Source organism: Protopterus annectens, chromosome 13.part0 (assembly GCF_019279795.1).
Source record: "Protopterus annectens isolate FY-2018-M chromosome 13.part0, PAN1.0, whole genome shotgun sequence".
Taxonomy (NCBI): domain Eukaryota; kingdom Metazoa; phylum Chordata; order Ceratodontiformes; family Protopteridae; genus Protopterus; species Protopterus annectens.
The window spans coordinates 776,459,221-776,483,616 of record NC_056747.1 but is presented as its reverse complement, the minus strand read 5'-3'; the positions used below and the strand labels follow the sequence as shown (position 1 = coordinate 776,483,616).

Below are 24,396 nucleotides of genomic sequence, written 5' to 3'. Positions count from 1 at the left end.
TAATTTGGTCCAGTGATCATGAATCTGAGTAAGTAATGTTCAGAGTGCGGTGTAATTTGGTACAATGACCCTGAATCTGAGTTAGTAATGTTTAGACTGTGGTGTAATTTGGTTTGGTGCAGGTACGTTGACTTGTTCCCACAATATCCTAGACTTACCAGTTGTTTAACACTATAAACTAGTGATGCCTCACCCCATGTTTCTCTATAAACCTGTCACTGGCTCAATCTGATTGAGCCAGCCTCACACGCCTCAAACCGCAGTAAACTGCAAAACAATCCTGTGCCTTTTACCACTGCCATTTTAGAAGACAAGGAAGGATTCAGCCTGGGTATGATCATTTTCTTCCTCTGTACTGTAAGGGTACTATTAAAACAAGCCATTCCTTCACCCCTTCCCCAGTACAGCTAATAGCCTCAAATAATTTTGCACTGATGCCCACCTGTCACAAATCTCCACCTGCAAATAACATTAGGTCCCACTCTTGGTATCATCAGTGAAAAGGCTGACCTGTTCTAGCCAGATTCTGAAAATTCAATGCGACGATGAAAAATCGATATACAAAAGCTGATTCGCCTTATTGATGCTAACTTCCTCAAAAGAGCAGGAAAAATCAGCACAAAGACTCCAGAGGGCATTGAAAATGTATTTTTTTTCAATTTCTCCTCTTTCTCAGACACTGACAAATGCACTTTAGGCCCTGGTGAAGGGGGATATCATCATAATCAAGTGGAAAAAGATGACACTTCTTGAGCTTCAAACACAGCTAGCATTTCTTTCTGTTTCATCTGTCCTTCTCATCCATCTAAAATAAAGACAACAAAGCCTTGCTGATTATGCAAATAACCTCAACACACTTCATTAATCTCCTTTCAAGTGTGAAAGCAGCAGCAGCTCCCACCTTACCAGCCTGAGGGCAGTCGTGCTGATTGGCTGTTTTACACACTCCAGTTCCATTAGAATCCATTCCAAGTGATTGTTTTACTGATCACATTTTTACACATGGGAGTCATGTACTGCTGAAATGCTTTAAAGGAAAATGTAGCTGCTTTTTCTTTACGGTGGTTTCACCTGATTTCATACTCGATAACTAAACAACAGTATTTCCATATTTCCAAGGAAAATGAAATGACTATAGTTTGAACTCTTTTACTGTTATACCCATTTATGCGGGTGTCATATGCACTTCATTTGCACACTTGCATGCAAATGCTTGCCTAGATATACATTTATACTACTTCACAGAATTTTTCGATCACATTCCAGTTATACTTCTTTGTTCTCAACTTTGTTTTTTTTTTACCTGATTAGTCCCACCAGGCCTATGGCCTATTTTTACTGGAATCCTGAAATGATATTCAGACTGATGACTGGGGGAAATTTGGCAAGACTTTTGGGGTATTGTCCTTACTCCTTTTATAAGTGCCATGCAATCTTTTATATCCACAAAAGCTCCTACCATCTTGGTCAGAAGGGACCACCGATTGCAGCATACTTAGGGGTGCAGCACCTTACCCTTATGCTGCACTGCAGAGTCAGTACTGCTGGAAATACGTGGTGGAGGAACAGAGCCCACAGTCTTCTAATCTTCCACCATCCAGGTAACTGTGCTATACATTCAGTCACTACACTGCCTGCTTAGCTTATGTATCAGAAACAAAGACAACAATAATCAGACTGAAGGTCCAAAATTAGGGCCACTGTATGTATTTAACTTATTCACTCAGAAAGGTGTTAAAATAACAAAGGACCTGGCATACACAAACATAGTGTGGAGAGGTAGGCGAGAATTCTGCACTCTGTTTTTAGTATGCTGGCATTCATGATTATGATTTGTAGACACAAACTGCAGTCCTGAATGGTGGCATATAAAAGTTAAACTATTAACTGTATATGGAAGCACATAATATGCTAATTTGCACTACTCATTCTAGTGTCCAGGTCACGGTTGATCACTGCTCTATATGTCAGCACAACATAACACGATACAACACAACAGTGAAGACCTATATGGTGAGGTATACTTTGTAAACCTTCCCTGCTGTGCTGTATCCTGTCATCATGCCTAAGAGTAATCCATGAAGATACTTTACTCACTAAGGATAATGGCAAAGCAAGGGTCATTACCATAATAATATGGCTGTGCGGAGATCTGGACATCCGATGGTGTTAAAGGTCCCACTGGGTGGAGCTTGGGGACATCACTGTGAGGGGTCAGAACCAGTGTGGTTGTGTTTGCAGGGATGTTTGTATCACAGGGTACTCTAATGCTGGTAGGGTTATTCCTACCATGTAACTGTGCTGTTTTTAAATTTAAGTTTTGTGTATAACAATATATCACCAGTGAAAGAAGATCACTGCATTGGAAAGCATAATACCATCTGCTAATAAATGGCTGAGGTTTCATTAGTTACTCCACTAGGATCAGCTCATATGCAGATGCTGCTACCTTTATAGGTTCATAGGTTCATACTAGGCTATCTGCCCTAGGGCATTTATAAGCCTAGCCAGAGTGTGTTTGGCTTTCGCCACCCATTTTAAATTAATTTTGCTATGCCCTTTTTTGAGGTTAGTATACTGTGCCTCTGTCTAACAGTGACACAGAAGTGATACCCGGGGTAAACCTACTATCTTCCATCCACTCATCAAGATTCCTCTTGAAGAGAGTCAATGAGGGACTCTGCCTAACCTGGACTGGCATTTTATTCCAGAGTGAAGGGAGCCTCTGGGTTATGAATCTGTCCCTCCAGCATGTCCTATTTATTTCAGTGCTGAGGTTCAAGTCTCTTGAGCGAGTAGCTCGATGGGATTTGGATTTTCTGAGGTGCAGCATGTCTATTAATTCCGGGTTGGACATGGCTTTATACGTCAGGCACAGATCGCCTCTGAGCAGGCGGTATGCCACTGAGTAGAGCTGGAGTTTCTTTAACCGGGCAGCATATGGCATCTGTTTGAGCCCTTTGATCCTCTCGGTGAGGTACTTTTGGGGTCTTTCCAGTTGATGCATGTGTCTGGTAAGGTACATCCCAAAAGAGGCATTGTACTCAATTATGGGCCTGATGAGGGATGAGTAAAGAGGCACGATGACCTCCCCTGATCTAGATGTGAATCCCTTCATGATTAGGTGGGCTATATAAAATGTTTTTCTAACCACTTTGGCCACGTGGTTGTCAAATGAGAGATTGCTATCAACTTGGGTCCCTAGGTTCCTAATTACTTCTTCCGTACTTAATGGATTACCACCTATGTGGTAATTTGTGGGCACTTTGTTTTTTCCAAAGGGGATGACTATACACTTCTTGGCGTTTAGCTTGAGGCAATGGCTCTGGCACCAGTTGTCTGTTTCTATGAGGCCCTTTTGGAGGATGCTTGTGTCAGCTGGAGAGTCGATTATAGCTCCCAGTTTGCAGTCATCTGCGAACTTGGTCAGCCACAGTCCTTCCATGTTGGCCTGTACCTCCGAGAAATATATACTGAACAGTAGAGGTCCCAGGACTGAGCCTTGTGGGATGCCACTTGTAACTGGTTTGGAGTTTGACATGGCTCCAGCAATTCTAACCATGTGAGTTCTGTCCTTGAGACAGTTTGCAACCCATCTAGTGACATAGGGGTTTATATTTAAGCTGGTGACCTTATCTATAATGCCCGAGTGGGGTATTGTATCGAAGGCTTTTGCAAGGTCCAGGTAGGCTGTGTGGACCACCTTCCCCTCGTCAATGGCCTTGGTAACTGTTTCAAAGAAATCGACCAGGTTTAAGAGGCAGGATCTGCCCTTAACAAAGCCGAACTGGGTAGGATCCAGTGTCTGCAGGTCGCCAATATCTTTTTTTATGAGGTCCATGATGATCCTTTCCATAGCTTTGCAGACCAAGCTAGTCAGGCTTATGGGGCGATAGTTTCCAGGATCCGTTGAGGCACCACCTTTGTGGAGAGGGACCACTGTTGCTGTACACCACTCTTTGGGTACATATCCTGTGGTAAGGCTGACATTGAACAGTAGTTTTATGTTTGGGTTTAGCTCTTCTTGGAGTTCATGTAGGACGCAGCCCGGGACACCGTCTGGTCCCATTGATGCTGTGTTTTTTGCTTTGGAGAGGGCGGCTCTTACCTGAGCATCTGAGATGTCAAGGGGGCAGCACTCTGCTGGGATAGATATTTGCCCTTTTGGTGGGGAGGGGGGGGGGTTGCACTGAACCTGTCAGCTAGGATGTTGGCAATGTCTGTGGGTTCGGTGTATTTTTTGTCATTTTGGATCAATTCTGAGCATATCTGGGAATTCCCACCCAGGTTCCTAGCATAACTAAAGAAAGCCTTGTGATTATCCTTAGTGTCCTGTGCAATTTTTCTCTCGAAGCTGGCCTTAGACGATTTTATGAGTGCCCGTAGTTTTTTGCTAACACTGATCAGAGATGCCTTCCCTTTTTGGGATTTTGCTCTATCATGTAGTAGCTTCCTCCTTCTATTATATAGTTTGATTATGGCTGGGGTCCACCAGACAGGACGTCTGCCTTTGGAGGATTGGGTCTTGGTTTTATTTGGGATTGCATGATCCATGCATTCCTGAAGGTGTTCATAGAATGCGTTTATAAAGGATTCTGCAGTCTGGGCCGCATTTTCCATAGGCCCAGTGGCTTTGAAGGATTCCACCTCGGTTTTGAGGAGTGTGAAATTTGCTTTAGAGAAGTTTTTCACTGTGGTTTTCTGGGCAGGGGGTGGGGTCGGAATGTGAATATCCAGTGAGATTAGTTTATGGTCTGATCTTACCATACAGTTCTGGGAGAGAAGTCATATGCATATGTACTTTCTACATGGATGTACTCTATACAAGCTTTTGTGAATCACAAAGGGCAATGGCATGTCATTGCATGGTGTACCAGCCCTGTATCGTGGCACACAATGTTTAAGAGCAGTAACAGTGAATCAGGTAACCAAATCTTATCCTCACTTTTTCTGTCACAAATATCACAAACTTGGGGGACACAACAACATTCTAAGACAAAATCAACAAGAATTTAGGGGTACCCGCTCTTATAACTATAAAAGAATAGCACAGGTATAAGCATGAATATGCAAAGCAGTCTATTCCATTTTTATGTAAGCCATGCAAACAGCTGGCAAAACAGCTTCAGGGATTCCATCTAAACAGATGATATTCAAAATGCTGACATCTCTAAAGATGAAAAAAAAAATCTGACAGCCATAATCTCATCAGTGAATTGTACTGAGAGGTTGCTGATCCTTGACAAATGGCTTTATTTCAAAAGGTGCATGACCTCAGCATTGCAATAAAAGTTGTGGGCGTGAGGTGCAGCCTCTCTGTGAAAAAAATGGTTTTGCATTATTCTAGGTTTCACTTGGTTTTGTCAGGAGTCTAACAATCAGCTTTTTTTTTCCTTCATATTTAAGAGAGTCTGTGGTTTCACTGTCAGGGTACTTAATGGGAATCTGATCTTTAAGCTACCTTAGCTGCTCTTTGTTAAGTAGTAGAGAGATGCACAAAGATTTTTTATCATTAATATTAAGACAGCATTTTTTAATTTCATGACATCACTTATTTCTTTCTAAGGCACCAAAACATGTGACAGATCACTAGCATTGTCCTGTAAGATTAAAACATTCCACTCCTCATTCCTGTATGCCAGCATGTATTTATCTCTATGCATGCATTTATCCCCTATACCCATGCATATATGTATCCCCTTATCTCCTTGCATGTATCTATCCCCATGCATGTATTTATCTCCAAGCATGTATTTATTCCCGGCATGCATTTATCCCCATGCATGTATTTATCTCCAAGCATGTATTTATTCCCGGCATGCATTTATCCCCATGTATGTATTTATTCCCATATCTCCTTGCATGTATCTATCCCCATGCATGTATTTATCTCCAAGCATGTATTTATTCCCGGCATGCATTTATCCCCATGTATGTATTTATTCCCATATCTCCTTGCATGTATCTATCCCCATGCATGTATTTATCTCCAAGCATGTATTTATTCCCGGCATGCATTTATCCCCATGTATGTATTTATTCCCATATCTCCTTGCATGTATCTATCCCCATGCATGTTTGTATCTCCATGCATGTATTATCTCTTTATCCCCTTGCATATATTTATCCCTATGCATGCATTTATACCCTATCCCCGTGCATGTTTTATCCCATTATGCATGTATTTATCCCCTTATCTCCTTACATATATTTATCCCCATGCATGCACTTATCTCTCATCCCCATGCATGTATTTATCCCATTATCTCCTTGTATGTATTTATCTCCATGCATGTATTTATTCCCTTATTCCCAGCATGCACTTATCCTCTTGCATATATTTATCTCCATGCATGTATTTATCCCTTTATCCACTTACATGTACTTATCTCCATGCATGTATTTATTCCTTTACATATATGCTGTGGCTTAGTGGTACATCATGCAGACTGGTGAGTCCAAGGTGTGGGGTTTGAGACTGACAAGGGTATTTACTGTCTTCAAGAGGAATCTTGATGAGTGGATGGGAGAAAGTAGGTTTACCCCAGGTATCACTTCTGTGTCACTGTAGACAGAGGCACAGTATACTAACCTCGAAAAAGGGCATAGCAAAATTCATTTAAAAAATGGGTGGCGAAAGCCAAACACACTCTGGCTAGGCTTATAAATGCCCTAGGGCAGATAGCCTAGTATGAACCTATGAATATACCTATGAACCTATGTATTTATCCCCTTATCCCCATGCATGCATTCATCTCCATGCATGTATTTATTCCCTTATTCCCAGCATGCATTTATCCCCTTGCATGTACTTATCTCCATGCATGTATTTATCCCTTTATCCCCTTGCATGTACTTATCTCCAGGAATGTATTTATCCCTTTATCCCCTTGCATGTACTTATCTCCATGCATGTATTTATCCCTTTATCCCCTTGCATGTACTTATCTCCATGCATGTATTTATCCCTTTATCCCTTTGCATGCAATTATCTCCATGCATGTATTTATCCCTTTATCCCCTTGCATGTACTTATCTCCATGCATGTATTTATCCCTTTATCCCCTTGCATGTACTTATCTCCATGCATGTATTTATCCCTTTATCCCCTTGCATGTACTTATCTCCATGCATGTATTTATCCCTTTATCCCCTTGCATGTACTTATCTCCATGCATTTATTTATCCCTTTATCCCCTTGCATGTATTTATCATCTTATCCCTTTGCAAGTACTTACTCCTTTACATGTATTTATCCCCTGCACAAAATGCAGTATGCCCTCATAAACCTTCGTAACATTTCAGACTACTCTGCCTCATCAGTAAAGGCATACAAGGAAGAGCTAAACATATCTTTTTTTCACCCATCCTTTTCCACTTCTGAATCTACTAATTTTATTTTTCATTGTTTACCAGGCTGGTATACTGATCAAAACTGACCACCTGCAGGTACTGACTGCGTGAAATAATGCACAAAGAAGAAGAAAAAGTGAAAATATTGAGGTAGTAAGCAGTACATATCAAAACTAGAACAGAAAGTAACATTACTCTTGTTTTAGGGCATAACTATCTCTATTCATGAGCTCTTAATGAATACTTACCCTCCAACAGTTTTCTTCACTTTGGCACAGAAAAGGAGGTCAGTAAACAGGAAGACATGACGGTGTTTTCGTGAGCCCTCAGTCAATTCCACAAGGAATCCATCTTTAACTAGCTGGCGACTCTGTGAAAAAAAATATTAAAAAAATACTTTAAAACAATCATCAAACAATTGGACAGATACATAAACTGAACCAATATAACAGGAAATATGACAGGTTTATCAATGCCCAGAAACCAGAGATGTTCAGAGATTAATAATCATATATTTATTATGCGCATTTGCTAACGTCATATCAATGTTCATGTAAAACACTTTTAAATAAATAATTTATGCAGCTGTAGAAGGGAACGCTTCAAACAGGAAAAACACTGCATATTTTCGATGTCAGAATTTGTAAGTATTTCACAGTAAAGTAGACATCTTCATTTCATAGATCAGATCATTACACAGCAGTAGCTCACCTTAAGAAAACTTGTTTTAAGAAACTAACTAGCTGTTGGGTTAAAGTTGACTCACTGTAGGGATTTTCAGTGAACATAAGTTAATGTTCACTGAAATGAATTTCACCAGACATCAGAAGAATTCTTGTACCTCTTATGTGGGGAGACCCCCCCCCCCAAAATTTATATAACCAACCCCCCTAAGATCATACAACAGTGGAGAAAGAAGTAAACTTTCACTGCTCATGAATGCACTTTCAGCAAACATACTTCGATCCACTTCCAGTCGCTGAAACTACCTTTAGCAATTCGACAGGAACTTCTAGTTGCCATAACCTTTTCTTTTGCAGATTTCAGCAAGCAAACTTCTAGTTGCCATAACCTTTTCTTTTGCAGATTTCAGCAAGCAAACTCCTATATTCCATAATACCAAACGAATAAAACAAGATACAAGTAATCACATGGTACAAAAACTACTTTACAAACACTATTTTTGTGATTTCTAAGCATTACGGCATCACTGCCTCAGGTCATCTTATTTTTTATGTCTGTTTTAATGACCTTCTGTGGGACATTCCTCACCTTATTACAACTTTGTAAGCTGATGGCTTTAGTCTTTACAGTAGCCCAAAAAGTTAGCTTCTTGGGAAGCCAACTCTCTACAAGCCAATTTCTCTTCCATCTGGAATTGACTTTGTGAGAATAAACTTACAGTTATCACTAATACATCCACTGTAAGTAATATCCCCATCCCACGCATAACATACCATTATGGAACTCCATTACCCTTCTCAAAACAATAGAAATGTCTTGATATCTTTCTAGATAATACCTTTTTCTGTTCAAAATCACACAGAAATGATCACCTCCAAAGTTTTAAAACACCTGCCTACATTACTTCCAAAATACTTACAATTGCAGACAAATGGGCCACTGCCATTAATGTTCCCTTCCCATGACTTCTCCACTGACCGGTCATAACACAAAATAATACAGACCACCAAAAACAAGATTCCTAAATGTATTCACTTGGCCAGTGTTAATGAACATCACTGTAGCACCAACACAGTGGCTAAAAGGCTTCCGGTCCCTGCCAGGGCTACTTACCTGCTCAATACCCACCATTTAAACTATTAAGTGATAGGTACTGCCCTCCTTTGGCCAATAATTTTTAATTGCTTGACAGTCCTTACTCCATGGGGTACAATGCCACCCTGAAGCTGACCATACCCCAGTTTTTCTTTATCCATTTGTGAAAAATTATTTGGCAAACTGACCCCAGTCTCTTGGAACAAGTTACCCAAAGAAATTACTGCTTTGGATAACCTCACTAATATAAATTAAAATTAAAACTACAGGACTAACTGACCAAGGACTATCGATGTGCATGTTTTAGGATGCTGATTAACTTTTCTATCTGTTCAACATTTTCCATTACTCTGAAAGATACATTCTCTCTCTCAATATATATATATATATATATATATATATATATATATATATATATATATATTTGCACAGATTATTAGATACACACACACACACACACACACACATATATATATATATATATATATATATATACACACACACACATATATATATATATATATATATATATATATATATATATATATATATATATAGACACACACATACATGGGTCTACTTTATTTCATTGAACCTCATTTCACTGAATTTCATTTTACCCCGACCACTTCGCTGAAAACTCAAATTACTGAAAACTCATTTTACTGAATCTCATTTCATTGAACTGCAGTTAGTATATATGGCACTGTGTAGAGTACTGTAAGGCAAGTAAAAGTTATATGCCCTTTTCCCCACTGTAGTGTGATCCTGAAGTTAGTATATATAGTTAGGGGGGGTGGGGGGCACAGTCCCCTACAGTGGTGAGTGTAGCCCCCCCCCCACTTAGTTTAACTACATATTGTTTAATGGAGAGAGTTAGTCACTGGTATTGCAACTATGCATGTCTATTGTTTAAAATGTCCTGACGGTTTTGGTAAAATACAACACAAAACAAACAAGGTGGGGGGCTGTGCCCCCCACACACCCCCTAACTATATATACTAACTCCAGGATCGCACTACAGTGGGGAAAAAGGCATATACCTTTTACTTGCCTTATAGTACTCTACACAGTGCCACTGCGTTCAGTTCAATGAAATGAGATCCAGTGAAATGAGTAGTTTTCAGTAATTTGTGTTTTCAGCGATGTGGTCGAGGTGAAATGAAATTGAGTGAAATGAGATTCAAAGAAACAAAGTAGACATATATATATATATATATATATATATATATATATATATACACATACACAAACACACACACATATATATATATATATATATATATATATATATATATATATAGAGAGAGAGAGAGAGAGAGGGGTCCTATACATTTTACCAACTGTCCATTTTTTCTTTTGCAAAACGTCTGTGTTGTTGAATGATCAGGTGTGTGTGTATGTGTTTGCACATTAACGTGACAATTACATAAGGAGATAGTTTTAGTGTGCAGGCGTGGATGCATATGCATGCATTAGAGAATTTGCTGGTTAGGGTTAAGTAAGTGAACAGCTGTTGTGTTATATGTGTGTGTTTGCATGTAGTGGGTATCCAAGCTGTGTTGTGTAATGGTAGTGTTATCTGAAATCATCTGTGTCCTCTTCCAGATAGGTCTGGTAACAGATTTATCATCATCAATGAAAATATAACGTGCCAGCACTGAAGAACCATAACAGCCTTTTAGCCTACTTTAATCTGTACGTTTGCACAGTTCTGCTCATAAGCCCTTGAAAGATATTTCCCTTTCTTGTGTTCAGATGGCTGTACTGAGTGTCTGACTAGTGTGGCTGGTGTTCACCATTGTTTTCGCTGCTTTTACTCCTTTTACATGGTGTTCTATGTATTAATCACACCGCTTATGAAGAATTTTACTTATTTTTAATCTTTATGGCCTAAGATGCTTTGTGCTTTTATCTGTAAGTGCAGCTGTACTCTGTTATTTCATACAGGGTATTTACAGATCTCAGTAAAGCCCACTGTATTGTTTACTCCTGCATTTATTGTCTCTAAGAGTCCTTAAGCAACACACATACTGTTACAGTGTGGCCTTCGCGGGAGGAAAGATAAACGGGTGTCCCTAACAAAGCTCATTGGACTGGATCCACCAAAGTAGATAATCCTTGCAGGCTTGTGAAATCTTTATAGGATACTTTAATGGATGTCAAAGTATCGGCTATTGTACTGACATATCCACTAAAGAATCCTCATGTGAGAGCGAACCATGGGTAATACGGTGATCACTGCAGCCATCGAACCTAAGGCTTGAAGAAACAGCTTCACAGGAGGATAGTATTGGTTTAGAATGTGTGACACAAGCAATCTTAGGCAGTCTTATGAATTCTGCTCTGAGGTATGAATGTCAACTGTGCGACTGTGTCCAGGTGAGCTCCTATAAACTGCCAAGACATGAACTAGTTGAAGCTGGGATCTGGAAAGATTTACTGTGATCCCTAGGAATGGAAGCAACTGGAGTAAGTAATCCCTGACCTTCTCTAGGAGATGCTTGGTTGGTGCGGAAAGGAGACAGTCATCTAAATAAGGAAACATTCTGAATCAGTGCAGTCTGAAACAAGCTGCCACCACTGCCATGCATTTTGTGAACACCCTGGGGGCTGTGGTGAGACTAAAGAGCAGGGCTCTGAACTGGTAATAATTGGCTCCCAGCTGAAAGCACAGATATCTTCAAGAGCGTCTGCTTATTTTGATGTGATAGTACTTATCCTGAAGATCAGTAGAGCACATCTGGTTGTCCTTCTGTAGAAGACGTAAAATGGACTGAGATGTGACCATTTGGAACTTGGAGTTCTTCAAAAATTAATTGAGATGCTGAGATCTGGAACAGGTCTCAGGTCCCCTTATTTCTTTGACACTAAAAAGAACCTTGAGTCAATTCTGGATCCTGCTTGGTCTGGTGGGACCTTTTGGATGACTCTCTTTTCCAGCAGCTTCTGGATTTCTAATGCTGCTAACTCCCTCTGATTTGGTGGAACATCGAGGAGATGTCTCCTTTGTGAGGAGCTTTGTGAAAAGGGAATGAAGTATTCCCTGGATATTATCCTTTGCATCCAAGAATCCCTGGTGATGGCTGTCTAGGCATTTGGGTGCAAGTAAAAGTGCCCCACAACTGCATCCAGGGATGAATGGTTGGGCAACCTTTCAAGACTGCTGAAAAGACCTCTCAGAGAAAGAATTCTGAGACCCTTAGTTCTACAGATCCCCTTCTGCTGCACGGATTGTGTCTTCCATTATTATTTCCCCCTCTGCCTCTGCGACAAAAGTCCCCACATGAGTCATGGAAAGGTCCTTGAGATTTTCAGAATCTTATCTTCTTAACACCATGCTAATTCCTAGAGAAAGGTCTTCACGGAGTAGGGAAACAGATTCCAACAGCATACAAGGTCTTTCCACCTTGCAGAAAAGTGTGTTCTTAACTCTGGACCCAAAGAGGAAAGCTCCATCAAAAGAAGCATTGATGAGAGAGGATTTATAGGACTCCAAAAAATCACACAATCTCATCCAGGCATGTCTCCTTATGGCTATGGCCAAACCAGCAGCCTGTGAGGAACCTTCAGCAGCAAAAGACATTAACCTCATGGACGCATTGGATATAGATTGTAGGGTGGCCAGCTGGGAGGAGTAAGTTTTCTCTTCCTCTGCTGACATGGACCCTAGAGTAGAATTACAGAGGTAATCTAGTAAAATGCGTCAGGTAGTTGATCAACCACAAGGCAAAGGTCACTGAAGCGTAAACAAGCTTTTCAAATCTGTCTAATGTCATAAACTCTCTGTTAGCAGGGTGGACAGAAAAACTCTGTTTGGCTAGTTTTTAGGTGGCTGCCACCACAACCATGGCATCCACAGGGATTCCTTTACTCCAATACAGCCCTGACTTTGGGGCCCCTAGAATCTTGTTTGGTCAGCTCCATGGTATGTGGTCCCTTCCACGCTCAGTGGGAGACAAGCTCTATAAGGTCATTTGCAGGGGGGGGGAGTGTGTGTGTGTCTCTGTGTGTGTGTGTGTATATATATATATATATATATATATATATATATATATATATATATATATATATATGGATCTACCTTACTAGATCGACAAGTTAAAACAGCGAAAACGACTTCACCGACGCCAAAAGATCGCAAATCACTTCACCGACGCCAGAAGATTGACAGTGCACAAACACGACATCGCATACACCCGACACATCATACCAACAAACAAAACAAATCCCCTATCCAAAACCCACACACACAACACAAGCACACCAAAATCCTTACAAACCAACACTAACCCATACATACACAACTATCTACAACCCTAACCCAAACCCTTACCCTAAGGTCCGTCACTATCGCACACTCACCTAACCCGGCCCTAACCTAACTCACTTATCCCACCCCTACCCCTACAGACCACCAACATGCACACTTACCTTACTGCACCCTTACCTAACCCGCCCTAACCCTAATTCACTTATCCCACCCTACCCCTACAGACCGCCAACATCGCACTTACCTTGCACCCTTACCTAACCCAGCCTAACCCTAACTCACTTATACACCCCTACACACCGTCAACATCGCACACTTACCTTACTCGCACCCTATCGTCCGTCACTACCGCATACTTACACATCCTTTCCCCATCGCAGTGTTCTCAGCGTCGGTGTCTTCCTCCATCGGTCTTCTGCCTTGTCGATCTTCTGGCGTCGGTGAAGTGATTTGCGATCTTCTGGCGTCGGTGAAGTCGTTTTCGCTGTTTTAACTTGTCGATCTAGTAAGGTAGATCCATATATATATATATATGGGTCTACTTCATTTCATTGAATCTCATTTCATTGAATTTCATTTTACCCCGACCACTTCGCTGAAAACTCAAATTACTGAAAACTCATTTTACTGAATCTCATTTCATTGAACTGCAGTTAGTATATATGGCACTGTGTAGAGTACTGTAAGGCAAGTAAAAGTTATATGCCCTTTTCCCCACTGTAGTGTAATCCTCAAGTTAGTATATATAGTTAGGGGGGGTGTGGGTGGCACAGTCCCCTACAGTGGTGAGTGTAGCCCCCCCACTTAGTTTAACTATATATTGTCTTCTGGAGAGAGTTAGTCACTGGTGTTGCAACTATGCATGTCTCTTGTTTAAAATGTTCTGACGGTTTTGGTAAAATACAACATAAAACAAACAAGGTGGGGGGCTGTGCCCCCCACACACCCCTTAACTATATATACTAACTCCAGGATCGCACTACAGTGGGGAAAAGGGCATATACCTTTTACTTGCCTTACAGTACTCTACACAGTGCCACTGCATTCAGTTCAATGAAATGCTTTTGCTACTTTTCTAAAAAAAAAAAAAAAAAAAAAAAAAAAAAAAAGATTTCTTCTGCTTTTACTGTACTTGTGTTTCTTCCTACTTTATTTTGCTTTTGCGTCATCTTAAACGTTCTCAATTGTATTTATTACTGCTTGGTGTAACTCATTCTAAGCCTTTTAGTTTAAACACTTGGGCTTCAGACCAGTTTTACATTGAGAGGGTTTGTGGTCTGCACTATAGTGGCAGAACAGGTAGCTTACATCCTTCTAAGTTGGGAACTGCTGATTGAGGGCTCAGTGTCTGTTATTCTAAAAGTGTATAAATTCTGGTTTAAGCACTTGGGCTTTCAGGCCAGTTATTTTACATTAAGAGGGTTCGTGGTCTGCACTATTGTGGGAGGAGAGGCTGGACTCTCCCCTTCTGAGCTGGGAATTTCTGGTTAAAGGCTTATAGTGCATGTATATCTGAACTGCTTCTTACTGAAATTGGTACACCTTGTTTGCTGTAGCATAGACTAGATCCAGGCCTGCTGAATCTAGCTTTGTTTGTATGCTTGTTATTTCCCTGGAACGCTAATTCCACCTAAAACGCGGCTTCTCATTGCTTCTGTGGATCCCTAGTGATATCTGCATTGCTTACTGTACTTATTTCCTTGCTTCGCTTGAAAGAAAGTTACTGTTTGTCGTTTTTGCATTTAAGTTACCTGTAACACATTGCACTTGTTACCTGGCACTTGCTCACTAAAGCAATTATAAGTCAGCACTAAAAATTAAAAGCACTACACCCTCGCTCCCCATTGGCCCTTGTTTTCAATTATAAAGGAATTCCCAATATTATTCTAGCATGTCCAAAGGTCAGTTGTCAATCTCTTCTCTGGTCCAGCTGGTGAATATGGGAATCTTGAGGCAATGTTACAACTGCCTCATGTACACAGACAACCCTCTCCTCCTCCCAACAAATTCCAACACATGTGAGAGATGCAACCATATAGCCAAACTGGAGGCTAAGCTCTCTCAACTCAGTACTGGCAAAACCAGTCAGGAGGAGAAGGAAACCACACTCACTACTATTCCAGTCTCACATAGACCTACCACGACAGCAAACCAAACACATAATCACACAAAAGCATACTTGGAGGCTCTAAATAAAGATCTGCCTATGCAGCAGAGACCTCCAAAGCACACACCCAAGCAACCGCTACCCCAAAAAAAAACACGTGCAACACATATCTCACAAAGCCAGTGTGCCGAACAGTCACAGCCCTTAAGGCTAAACAACACACCTGATACACTTGCAATAGGTGACTCTATCGTCAGGCACACTGACGTCCCGCTCACCAGGCTGAACAAGGAGAAGGTCACGGTGAGCAGCCTGTCTGGTGCTAGGATCCGCCACATAACACAAGCACTCAGGTCACTCCAAGGCAAGTACAAATATGACTCAGTCATTGTCCATGCTGGTGTGAATGACCTGAGACGTACCTCCCTGGACTACATGAAAAGAGACATAGAGGAGCTCTCTGAGCATGTAGCCCACGCTGGTACGACCCTGACCTTGAGTAGCATCTTACCCTCACCAAGAATGATGCCACAGTATGAAGACAAGATGATCAATTTCAACAATTGGCTTAAGTATTGGTGTCATTCAAAGGGGATCCAATGCCTATCAGCTTGGGATGATATGCACGACAAGCCACGATGCTTTGCTAGGGACGGCTTGCACCTGTCACCCCTGGGCTTTCGGATATTGGCAAAGGCTCTTGCTACCCCCATAGTGCCTTTTTTAGGCAAGGCTCAAAAGACAAACCCACCTCCATAGGTATCACAAGGGATAAGAAACTAAGAGTAATGCTACTCAACGCTAGAAGTCTAAACCTCAAGATGCATGCACTCGAAACTCTCCTTAGCATGGAGAACATCGATATCTGTGCAGTAACAGAAACCTGGTTCAGGGGTCCCGAGAGCACCCCAGCACTACCAGGTTATACCTCATACCATGCTTTTCGGCCCCAAAACTTGGACCGAACCACAAAAGGAGGGGGAGTATCGATATTCATCAAAGAAACCCACACCTCAAGGTTGGTGGCAAAGCACAAAGCATCAGAGACTATCCATGTGCAACTAACAGTGGGTAAAACTGCCTTCCAGTTTATAGCCTGCTACAGACCACCCTCCCAAACCCAGGAACCCCACTCGGCCTTCCTGAGAACACTGGAAAATATGAAGGTCTCTCCGAACACCATTATATTGGGCGACTTCAACTACCCAAACATAGATTGGGAGCATTACTCTAGCTCCAACACCCTTGCCCAAAGGTTCCTAGAATTCATAAACTCAAATGCTATGGAACAACTTGTTACCACTCCCACAAGAGAGGAAAACAGACTGGACCTGATCATCACCAACATGGGGACTCTATGCTCCAGACCAGAAGTGTATCCCTCACTGGTAAGATCAGACCATAAACTGATCTCACTGGATATTCACATCCCGACCCCACCCCCTGCCCAGAAAACCACAGTGAAAAACTTCTCTAAAGCAAATTTCTCACTCCTCAAAACCGAGGTGGAATCCTTCAAAGCCCCCGGGCCTGTGGAAAATACGGCCCAGACCGCAGAATCCTTTATAAATGCATTCTATGAACACCTTCAGGACTGCATGGATCATGCAATCCCAAATAAAACCAAGACCCAATCCTCCAAAGGCAGACGACCTGTCTGGTGGACCCCAGCCATAAACAAACTATACAATAGAAGGAGGAAGCTACTACATGATAGAGCAAAATCCCAAAAAGGGAAGGCATCTCTGATCAGTATTAGCAAAAAACTAAGGGCACTCATAAAATCGTCAAAGGCCAGCTTCGAGAGACAAATTGCACAGGACACTAAGGATAATCACAAGGCTTTCTTTAGTTATGTTAGGAACCTGGGTGGGAATTCCCAGATATGCTCAGAATTAGTCCAAAATGACAAAAAATACACTGATCCCACAGACATTGCCAACATCCTAGTTGACAGGTTCAGCGCAAACTTCTCCCCCCCCCCTCCCCACCAAAACGGCAAATATCTATCCCAGCAGAGTGCTGCCCCCCTGACATCTCAGATGCTCAGGTGGGAGCCGCCCTCTCCAAAGCAAAAGACACAGCATCAATGGGACCAGACGGTGTCCCAGGCTGCGTCCTACATGAACTCCAAGAAGAGCTAAACCCAAACATAAAACTACTGTTCAATCTCAGCCTTACTACAGGATATGTACCCAAAGAGTGGCGTACAGCAACAGTGGTCCCTCTCCACAAAGGTGGTGCCTCAACTGACCCTGGAAACTATCGCCCCATAAGCCTGACTAGCTTGGTCTGCAAAGCTATGGAAAGGATCATCATGGACCTCATAAATAAAGATATTGGGGACCTACAGACACTGGATCCTACCCAGTTTGGCTTTGTTAAGGGCAGATCCTGCCTCTTAAACCTGGTTGACTTCTTTGAAACAGTCACCAAGGCCATTGACGAAGGGAAGGTGGTCCACACAGCCTATCTGGACCTCGCGAAAGCCTTCGATACAATACCCCACTCGGGCATTATAGATAAGCTCACCAGCTTAAATATAAAACCCTATGTCACTAGATGGGTTGCAAACTGGCTCAAGGACAGAACCCACATGGTTAGAATTGCTGGAGCCATGTCAAACTCCAAACCAGTTACAAGTGGCATCCCACAAGGCTCAGTCCTGGGACCTCTCTTGTTTGGTATATATTTCTCGGAGGTACAGGCCAACACGGAAGGACTGTGGCTGACCAAGTTCGCAGATGACTGCAAACTGGGCGCCATAATCGAATCTCCAGCCGACACAAGCATCCTCCAAAAGGGCCTCATAGAAACAGACAACTGGTGCCAGAGCCATGGCCTCAAGCTAAACGCCAAAAGTGTATAGTCATCCCCTTTGGCAAAAACAAAGTGCCCACAAATTACCACATAGGTGGTAATCCATTAAGTACAGAAGAAGTAATTAGGGACCTGGGGACCCAAGTTGATAGCAATCTCTCATTTGACAACCACGTGGCCAAAGTGGTTAGAAAAACATTTTATATAGCCCACCTAATCATGAAGGGATTCACATCTAGATTAGGGGAGGTCATTGTGCCTCTTTACTCATCCCTCATAAGGCCCATAATTGAGTACAATGCCCCTTTTGGGATGTACCTTACCAAACACCTGCAGCAACTGGAAAGACCCCAAAAGAACCTCACCAAGAGGATCAAAGGGCTCAAACAGATGCCATATGCTGCCCTGTTAAAGAAACTCCAGCTCTACTCAGTGGCATACCGCCTGCTCAGAGGTGACCTGTGCCTGACGTATAAGGCCATGTCCAACCCGGAATTAAGGGACATGCTGCACCTCAAAAAATCCAAATCCCATCGAGCTACACGCTCGAGAGACTTGAACCTCAGCACTGAAATAAATAGGACATGCTGGAGGGACAGATTCATAACCCAGAGGCTCCCTTCACTCTGGAATAAAATCCCAGTCCAGGTTAGGCAGAGTCCCTCACTGACTCTTTTCAAGAGGAATCTTGATGAGTGGATGGGAGATCGTAGGTTTACCCCGGGTATCACTTCTGTGTCACTGTTAGACAGAGGCACAGTATACTAACCTCGAAAAAGGGCATAGCAAAATTAATTTAAAATGGGTGGCGAAAGCCAAACATACTCTGGCTAGGCTTATAAATGCCCTAGGGCAGATAGCCTAGTATGAACCTATGAACCTATGAAATGAGTAGTTTTCAGTAATTTGTGTTTTCAGCGATGTGGTCGAGATGAAATGAAATTGAGTGAAATGAGATTCAAAGAAACAAAGTAGACATATATATATATATATATATATATATATACACACACACATACACAAACACACACACACACATATATATATATATATATATATATAGAGAGAGAGAGAGAGAGAGAGAAAGAGAGGGGTCCTATACATTTTACCAACTGTCCATTTTTTCTTTTGCAAAACGTCTGTGTTGTTGAATGATCAGGTGTGTGTGTATGTGTTTGCACATTAACGTGACAATTACATAAGGAGATAGTTTTAGTGTGCAGGCGTGGATGCATATGCATGCATTAGAGAATTTGCTGGTTAGGGTTAAGTAAGTGAACAGCTGTTGTGTTATATGTGTGTGTTTGTAAGTAGTAGGTATCCAAGCTTTGTTGTGTAATGGTAGTGTTATCTGAAATCATCTGTGTCCTCTTCCTGATAGGTCTGGTAACAGATTCTTTATCATCAATGAAAATATAACATGCCAGCATTGAAGAACCATAACAGCCTTTTAGCCTACTTTAATCTGTACGTTTGCACAGCTGTGCTCATAAGCCCTTGAAAGATATTTCCCTTTCTTGTATTCAGATGGCTGTACTGAGTGTCTGACTAATGCGGCTGGTGTTCACCATTGTTTTCGCTGCTTTTACTCCTTTTACATGGTGTTCTATGTATTAATCACACCGCTTATGAAGAATTTTACTTATTTTTAATCTTTATGGCCTAAGATGCTTTGTGCTTTTATCTGTAAGTGCAGCTGTACTCTGTTATTTCATACAGGGTATTTACAGGTCTAAATCAAGCCCACTGTATTGTTTACTCCTGCATTTATTGTCTCTAAGAGTCCTTAAGCAACACACATACTGTTACAGTGTGGCCTTCGCGGGAGGAAAGATAAACGGGTGTCCCTAACAAAGCTCGTTGGACTGGATCCACCAAAGTAGAGAATCCTTGCAGGCTTGTGAAATCTTTATAGGATACTTTAATGGATGTCAAAGTATCGGCTATTGTACTGACATATCCACTGAAGAATCCTCATGTGAGAGTGAACCATGGCTAATACGGTGATCACTGCAGCCATCGAACCTAAGGCTTGAAGAAACAGCTTCACAGGAGGATAGTATTGGTTTAGAATGTGTGACACAAGCAATCTTAGGCAGTCTTATGAATTCTGCTCTGAGTTATGAATGTCAACTGTGCGACTGTGTCCAGGTGAGCTCCTATAAACTGCCAAGACATGAACTAGTTGAAGCTGGGATCTGGAAAGATTTACTGTGATCCCTAGGAATGGACGCAACTGGAGCAAGTAATCCCTGATCTTCTCTAGGAGATGCTTGGTTGGTGCGGAAAGGAGCCAGTCATCTAAATAAGGAAACATTCTGAATCAGTGCAGTCTGAAACAAGCTGCCACCACTGCCATGCATTTTGTGAACACCCTGGGGGCTGTGGTGAGACTAAAGAGCAGGGCTCTGAACTGGTAATAATTGGCTCCCAGCTGAAAGCACAGATATCTTCAAGAGCGTCTGCTTATTTTGATGTGATAGTACTTATCCTGAAGATCAGTAGAGCACATCTGGTTGTCCTTCTGTAGAAGACGTAAAATGGACTGAGATGTGACCATTTGGAACTTGGAGTTCTTCAAAAATTAATTGAGATGCTGAGATCTGGAACAGGTCTCAGGTCCCCTTATTTCTTTGACACTAAAAAGAACCTTGAGTCAATTTTGGATCATGCTTGGTCTGGTGGGATCTTTTGGATGACTCTCTTTTCCAGCAGCTTCTGGATTTCTAATGCTGCTAACTCCCTGTATATTATCCTTTGCATCCAAGAATCCCTGGTGATGTCTGTCCAGGCATTTGGGTGCAAGTAAAAGTGCCCCACAACTGCATCCAGGGATGAATGGTTGGGCAACCTTTCAAGAGTGCTGAAAAGACCTCTCAGATAAAGAATTATGAGACCTTTAGTTCTACAGATCCCCTTCTGCTGCACGGATTGTGTCTTCCATTATTATTTCCCCCTCTGCCTCTGCGACAAAAGTCCCCACATGAGTCATGGAAAGGTCCTTGAGATTTTCAGAATCATATCTTCTTAACACCATGCTAATTCCTAGAGAAAGGTCTTCGCGGAGTAGGGAAACAGATTCCAACAGCATACAAGGTCTTTCCACCTTGCAGAAAAGTGTGTTCTTAACTCTGGACCCAAAGAGGAAAGCTCCATCAAAAGAAGCATTGATGAGAGAGGATTTATAGGACTCCACAAAAATCACACAATCTCATCCAGGCATGTCTCCTTATGGCTATGGCCAAACCAGCAGCCTGTGAGGAACCTTCAGCAGCATAAGACATTAACCTCATGGACGCATTGGATATAGATTGTAGGGTGGCCATCTGGGAGGAGTAAGTTTTCTCTTCCTCTGCCGACATTGACCCTAGAGTAGAATTACAGAGGTAATCTAGTAAAATGCGTCAGGTAGTTGATCAACCACAAGGCAAAGGTCACTGAAGCATAAACAAGCTTTTCAAATCTGTCTAATGTCATAAACTCTCTGTTAGCAGGGTGGACAGAGGAACTCTGTTTGGCTAGTTTTTAGGTGGCTGCCACCACAACCATGGCTTCCACAGGGATTCCTTTACTCCAATACAGCCCTGACTTTGTGGCCCCTAGAATCTTGTTTGGTCAGCTCCATGGTATATGGTCCCTTCCACTCCCAGTGGGAGACAAGCTCTATAAGGTCATTTGCAGGGGGGGGGGGTAACCCAAGACATAGATGGGCCAGACCCGAAGGTTTCCAGAAACACTGATTAATCTTGGGAAGGGCTTTGGGAGACCCAACCACTTTTCTGGCACAGGATCTCTAAATTGTCTCCATAGGAGACATCCTCAGGTGGGGATCTAAGGAGCCCTTCCACCTCATCAAAATCAGTGCCCTCAGTTAAATATTCCTGTGGGGAATCTAAATGCCTCCTCTTGCATGTTCTCTTCCAGAGGACCTCTTCAGTGGGATGTCCTGGAGAGGTACTGGAAGAGATGGGGTGTTTTTGAACAGGAACTGTCTGAAAGCTCTTGCTTCCCTGTGTCCCTATGGAGAAGGGTGATGAGACTTAGAGCTCAAATCCATTGGGGGACTGGGTATAGGACTTGAGGAAGTGAGAGAAGAAGACTCCCTGGGATAGGAGAAAACCCCCACCACTACCTCAAAGGCAGAGTGTCCAAGAAAAGTAGAAACCAACTTCGCTGGAGCTGAATCTCTCAGCTCAACCATTTCTCCACCCCTTCCAGATCTCCCCACCGAGGAGGGAGTAGGACCCGAAGTGTACAGAGCTGAGGCTGTGAGGGGAAGTGACAGCTCTGAAAACCTCAGAGTTTAAGTCAACCCCCAGATCTGGTGCCAGTGCTTCGGCTCTGAGACTCATCCTGCTCAGCTGGGATCGATGCCAAACAGGTCAATGACAAATTCAGATCTAAAGAAGAAAATGATATCCTTGGATTTGCCACTTCATCTCTCAGAGCTCTCATTTTCAATGGCTCCCAAACTATGTGTTGGATTGGCAAAGGAGTTACTATGGGGTGTGAAGGTGGCTGAAGGCTCACAGATCCAGTGGGGGTGGAGATGGCAACACTCCCATCTGGATTTGTGCTGTAAGAAATTTCCTCATCATCCTGTCCACATCTGGCTCAGAAAGACTATGGGAGGACAGAGTAAGGAAGGAGGATGGGAAGACTTCCTAGGAGTCTCTTGCAAAAATGGAGACCTAAGTCTAGGAGACACCAGTTCCAGAGAAAATCTAGGGGTCCGGATTCAAGGAGACTTAAACACAGAGGTTGTCAGATCAGACACTTTTTTAACTTTGAAAGGCGGATCTGAACTGGAAGCAGGTGCAGGATACCATGTAGGAGAGCACTTCCTGTGCTCTGATGACCATTGCTTTTTTTGCAGGGTTTTGAGATCCAGAAGTACAGGAAGATGAAGCTGGCAAAAGGCCCTTTAGGACCAAATTATTTCGCCTGTCATTGACTGCCCTTGAATTAAAGCCCGCACAGATCTCACAAGACACCTGCAAGTGAGAACAGCCTAAATAATACACATACTCCATGTGGGCATTAGAATTTGGTATCTTTTGCCCACAGGAAGTGCACTTTTTAAAGCCGGTAGGCTTGTCAGCCAGCCATACCAATGACCAAACAGTAGCCTACAACTGTAATCAAAAGAAAGAAAAGAGAGAAACTCTATGAGACAATGTATACAAACAGAGTTTTTTTTTTAATATAGAAAGGAAGTAGGGAAAAATAAAGATTAACTACCAACAATGGTAGAAATAATACCTAAAAGGTAGAGAAAGAAGGCCTAGTACCATCAATGGTACAAAACGTTACCTAAACAGTATCCCAAAGATAAGACGAGTAAAGGGATGAAGACTAAATAGCTATCAATAGTAAATATAAGGAAAAGAAGAGAAAATAAATTCTATTTTTACTCACAATACCAAACAAGGCACCCTAGACCTTGAGAGAACATACTCCCGACCGAATCATTAGAGATGCAAACGAGATCTGAGGTAATCTGGCAAATAAGGGACATTATGTGTAAAGGAAGGAACATGAGAGTCAGATCCAAGAATCTAAAGAGATTGTCTGAGTTGGATGAGAGACCCACACATTGAGGAATGAATGAAAATGACATCAGATCTCTTTTTATAACGTTACTACCACAGTCTGTATATAGATGTCTGCATACAATGCTACATTTATCAGTTACTGCATTAAAATTACTTGGATCTCCTACAACTAGCAAAAATCACAACTGGTAATTTTTTTTGCTGCAGAGTTTTGCTCCCTTATCCAACTTGGCATGACTGCAATGTTTGCGCTGAGGACTGTGGAAGTGCAGGTTTAAGGAATAAGTTCTCTTACCAAAAAAAAAAGAAAATATTTCAATGACTTGATTTTTGTACCACATAATACAGACTCAGCTAATTGCCAGCTGTATACTTAGTACACACTAAGCCCTGGTGTAAGATAGGTTATTTTGCATGGGGGGGGGGGTTCCTTTCAAATGCTGGCAAAAGGTCCCTATAACAAGTAGCATCAGTGAGGTATACTGCTCCAAACGACATCACAAAGAGCC

The 24,396-nt window shown here is 42.0% G+C and overlaps 1 protein-coding gene across 6 annotated transcripts in view; it reads right to left on the bottom strand.

The window, feature by feature from the left end:
• ABR (ABR activator of RhoGEF and GTPase) overlaps positions 1 to 24,396 on the bottom strand; it is a 2,680,879-nt gene that overhangs the window by 618,448 nt on the left and 2,038,035 nt on the right. For all 6 annotated transcript variants that reach the window (XM_044054480.1, XM_044054482.1, XM_044054481.1 and 3 more), the window contains one exon: positions 7,602 to 7,723. In XM_044054480.1, coding sequence (XP_043910415.1) covers positions 7,602 to 7,723 — 122 coding nt within the window. The remainder of the gene's footprint in view (positions 1 to 7,601; positions 7,724 to 24,396) is intronic.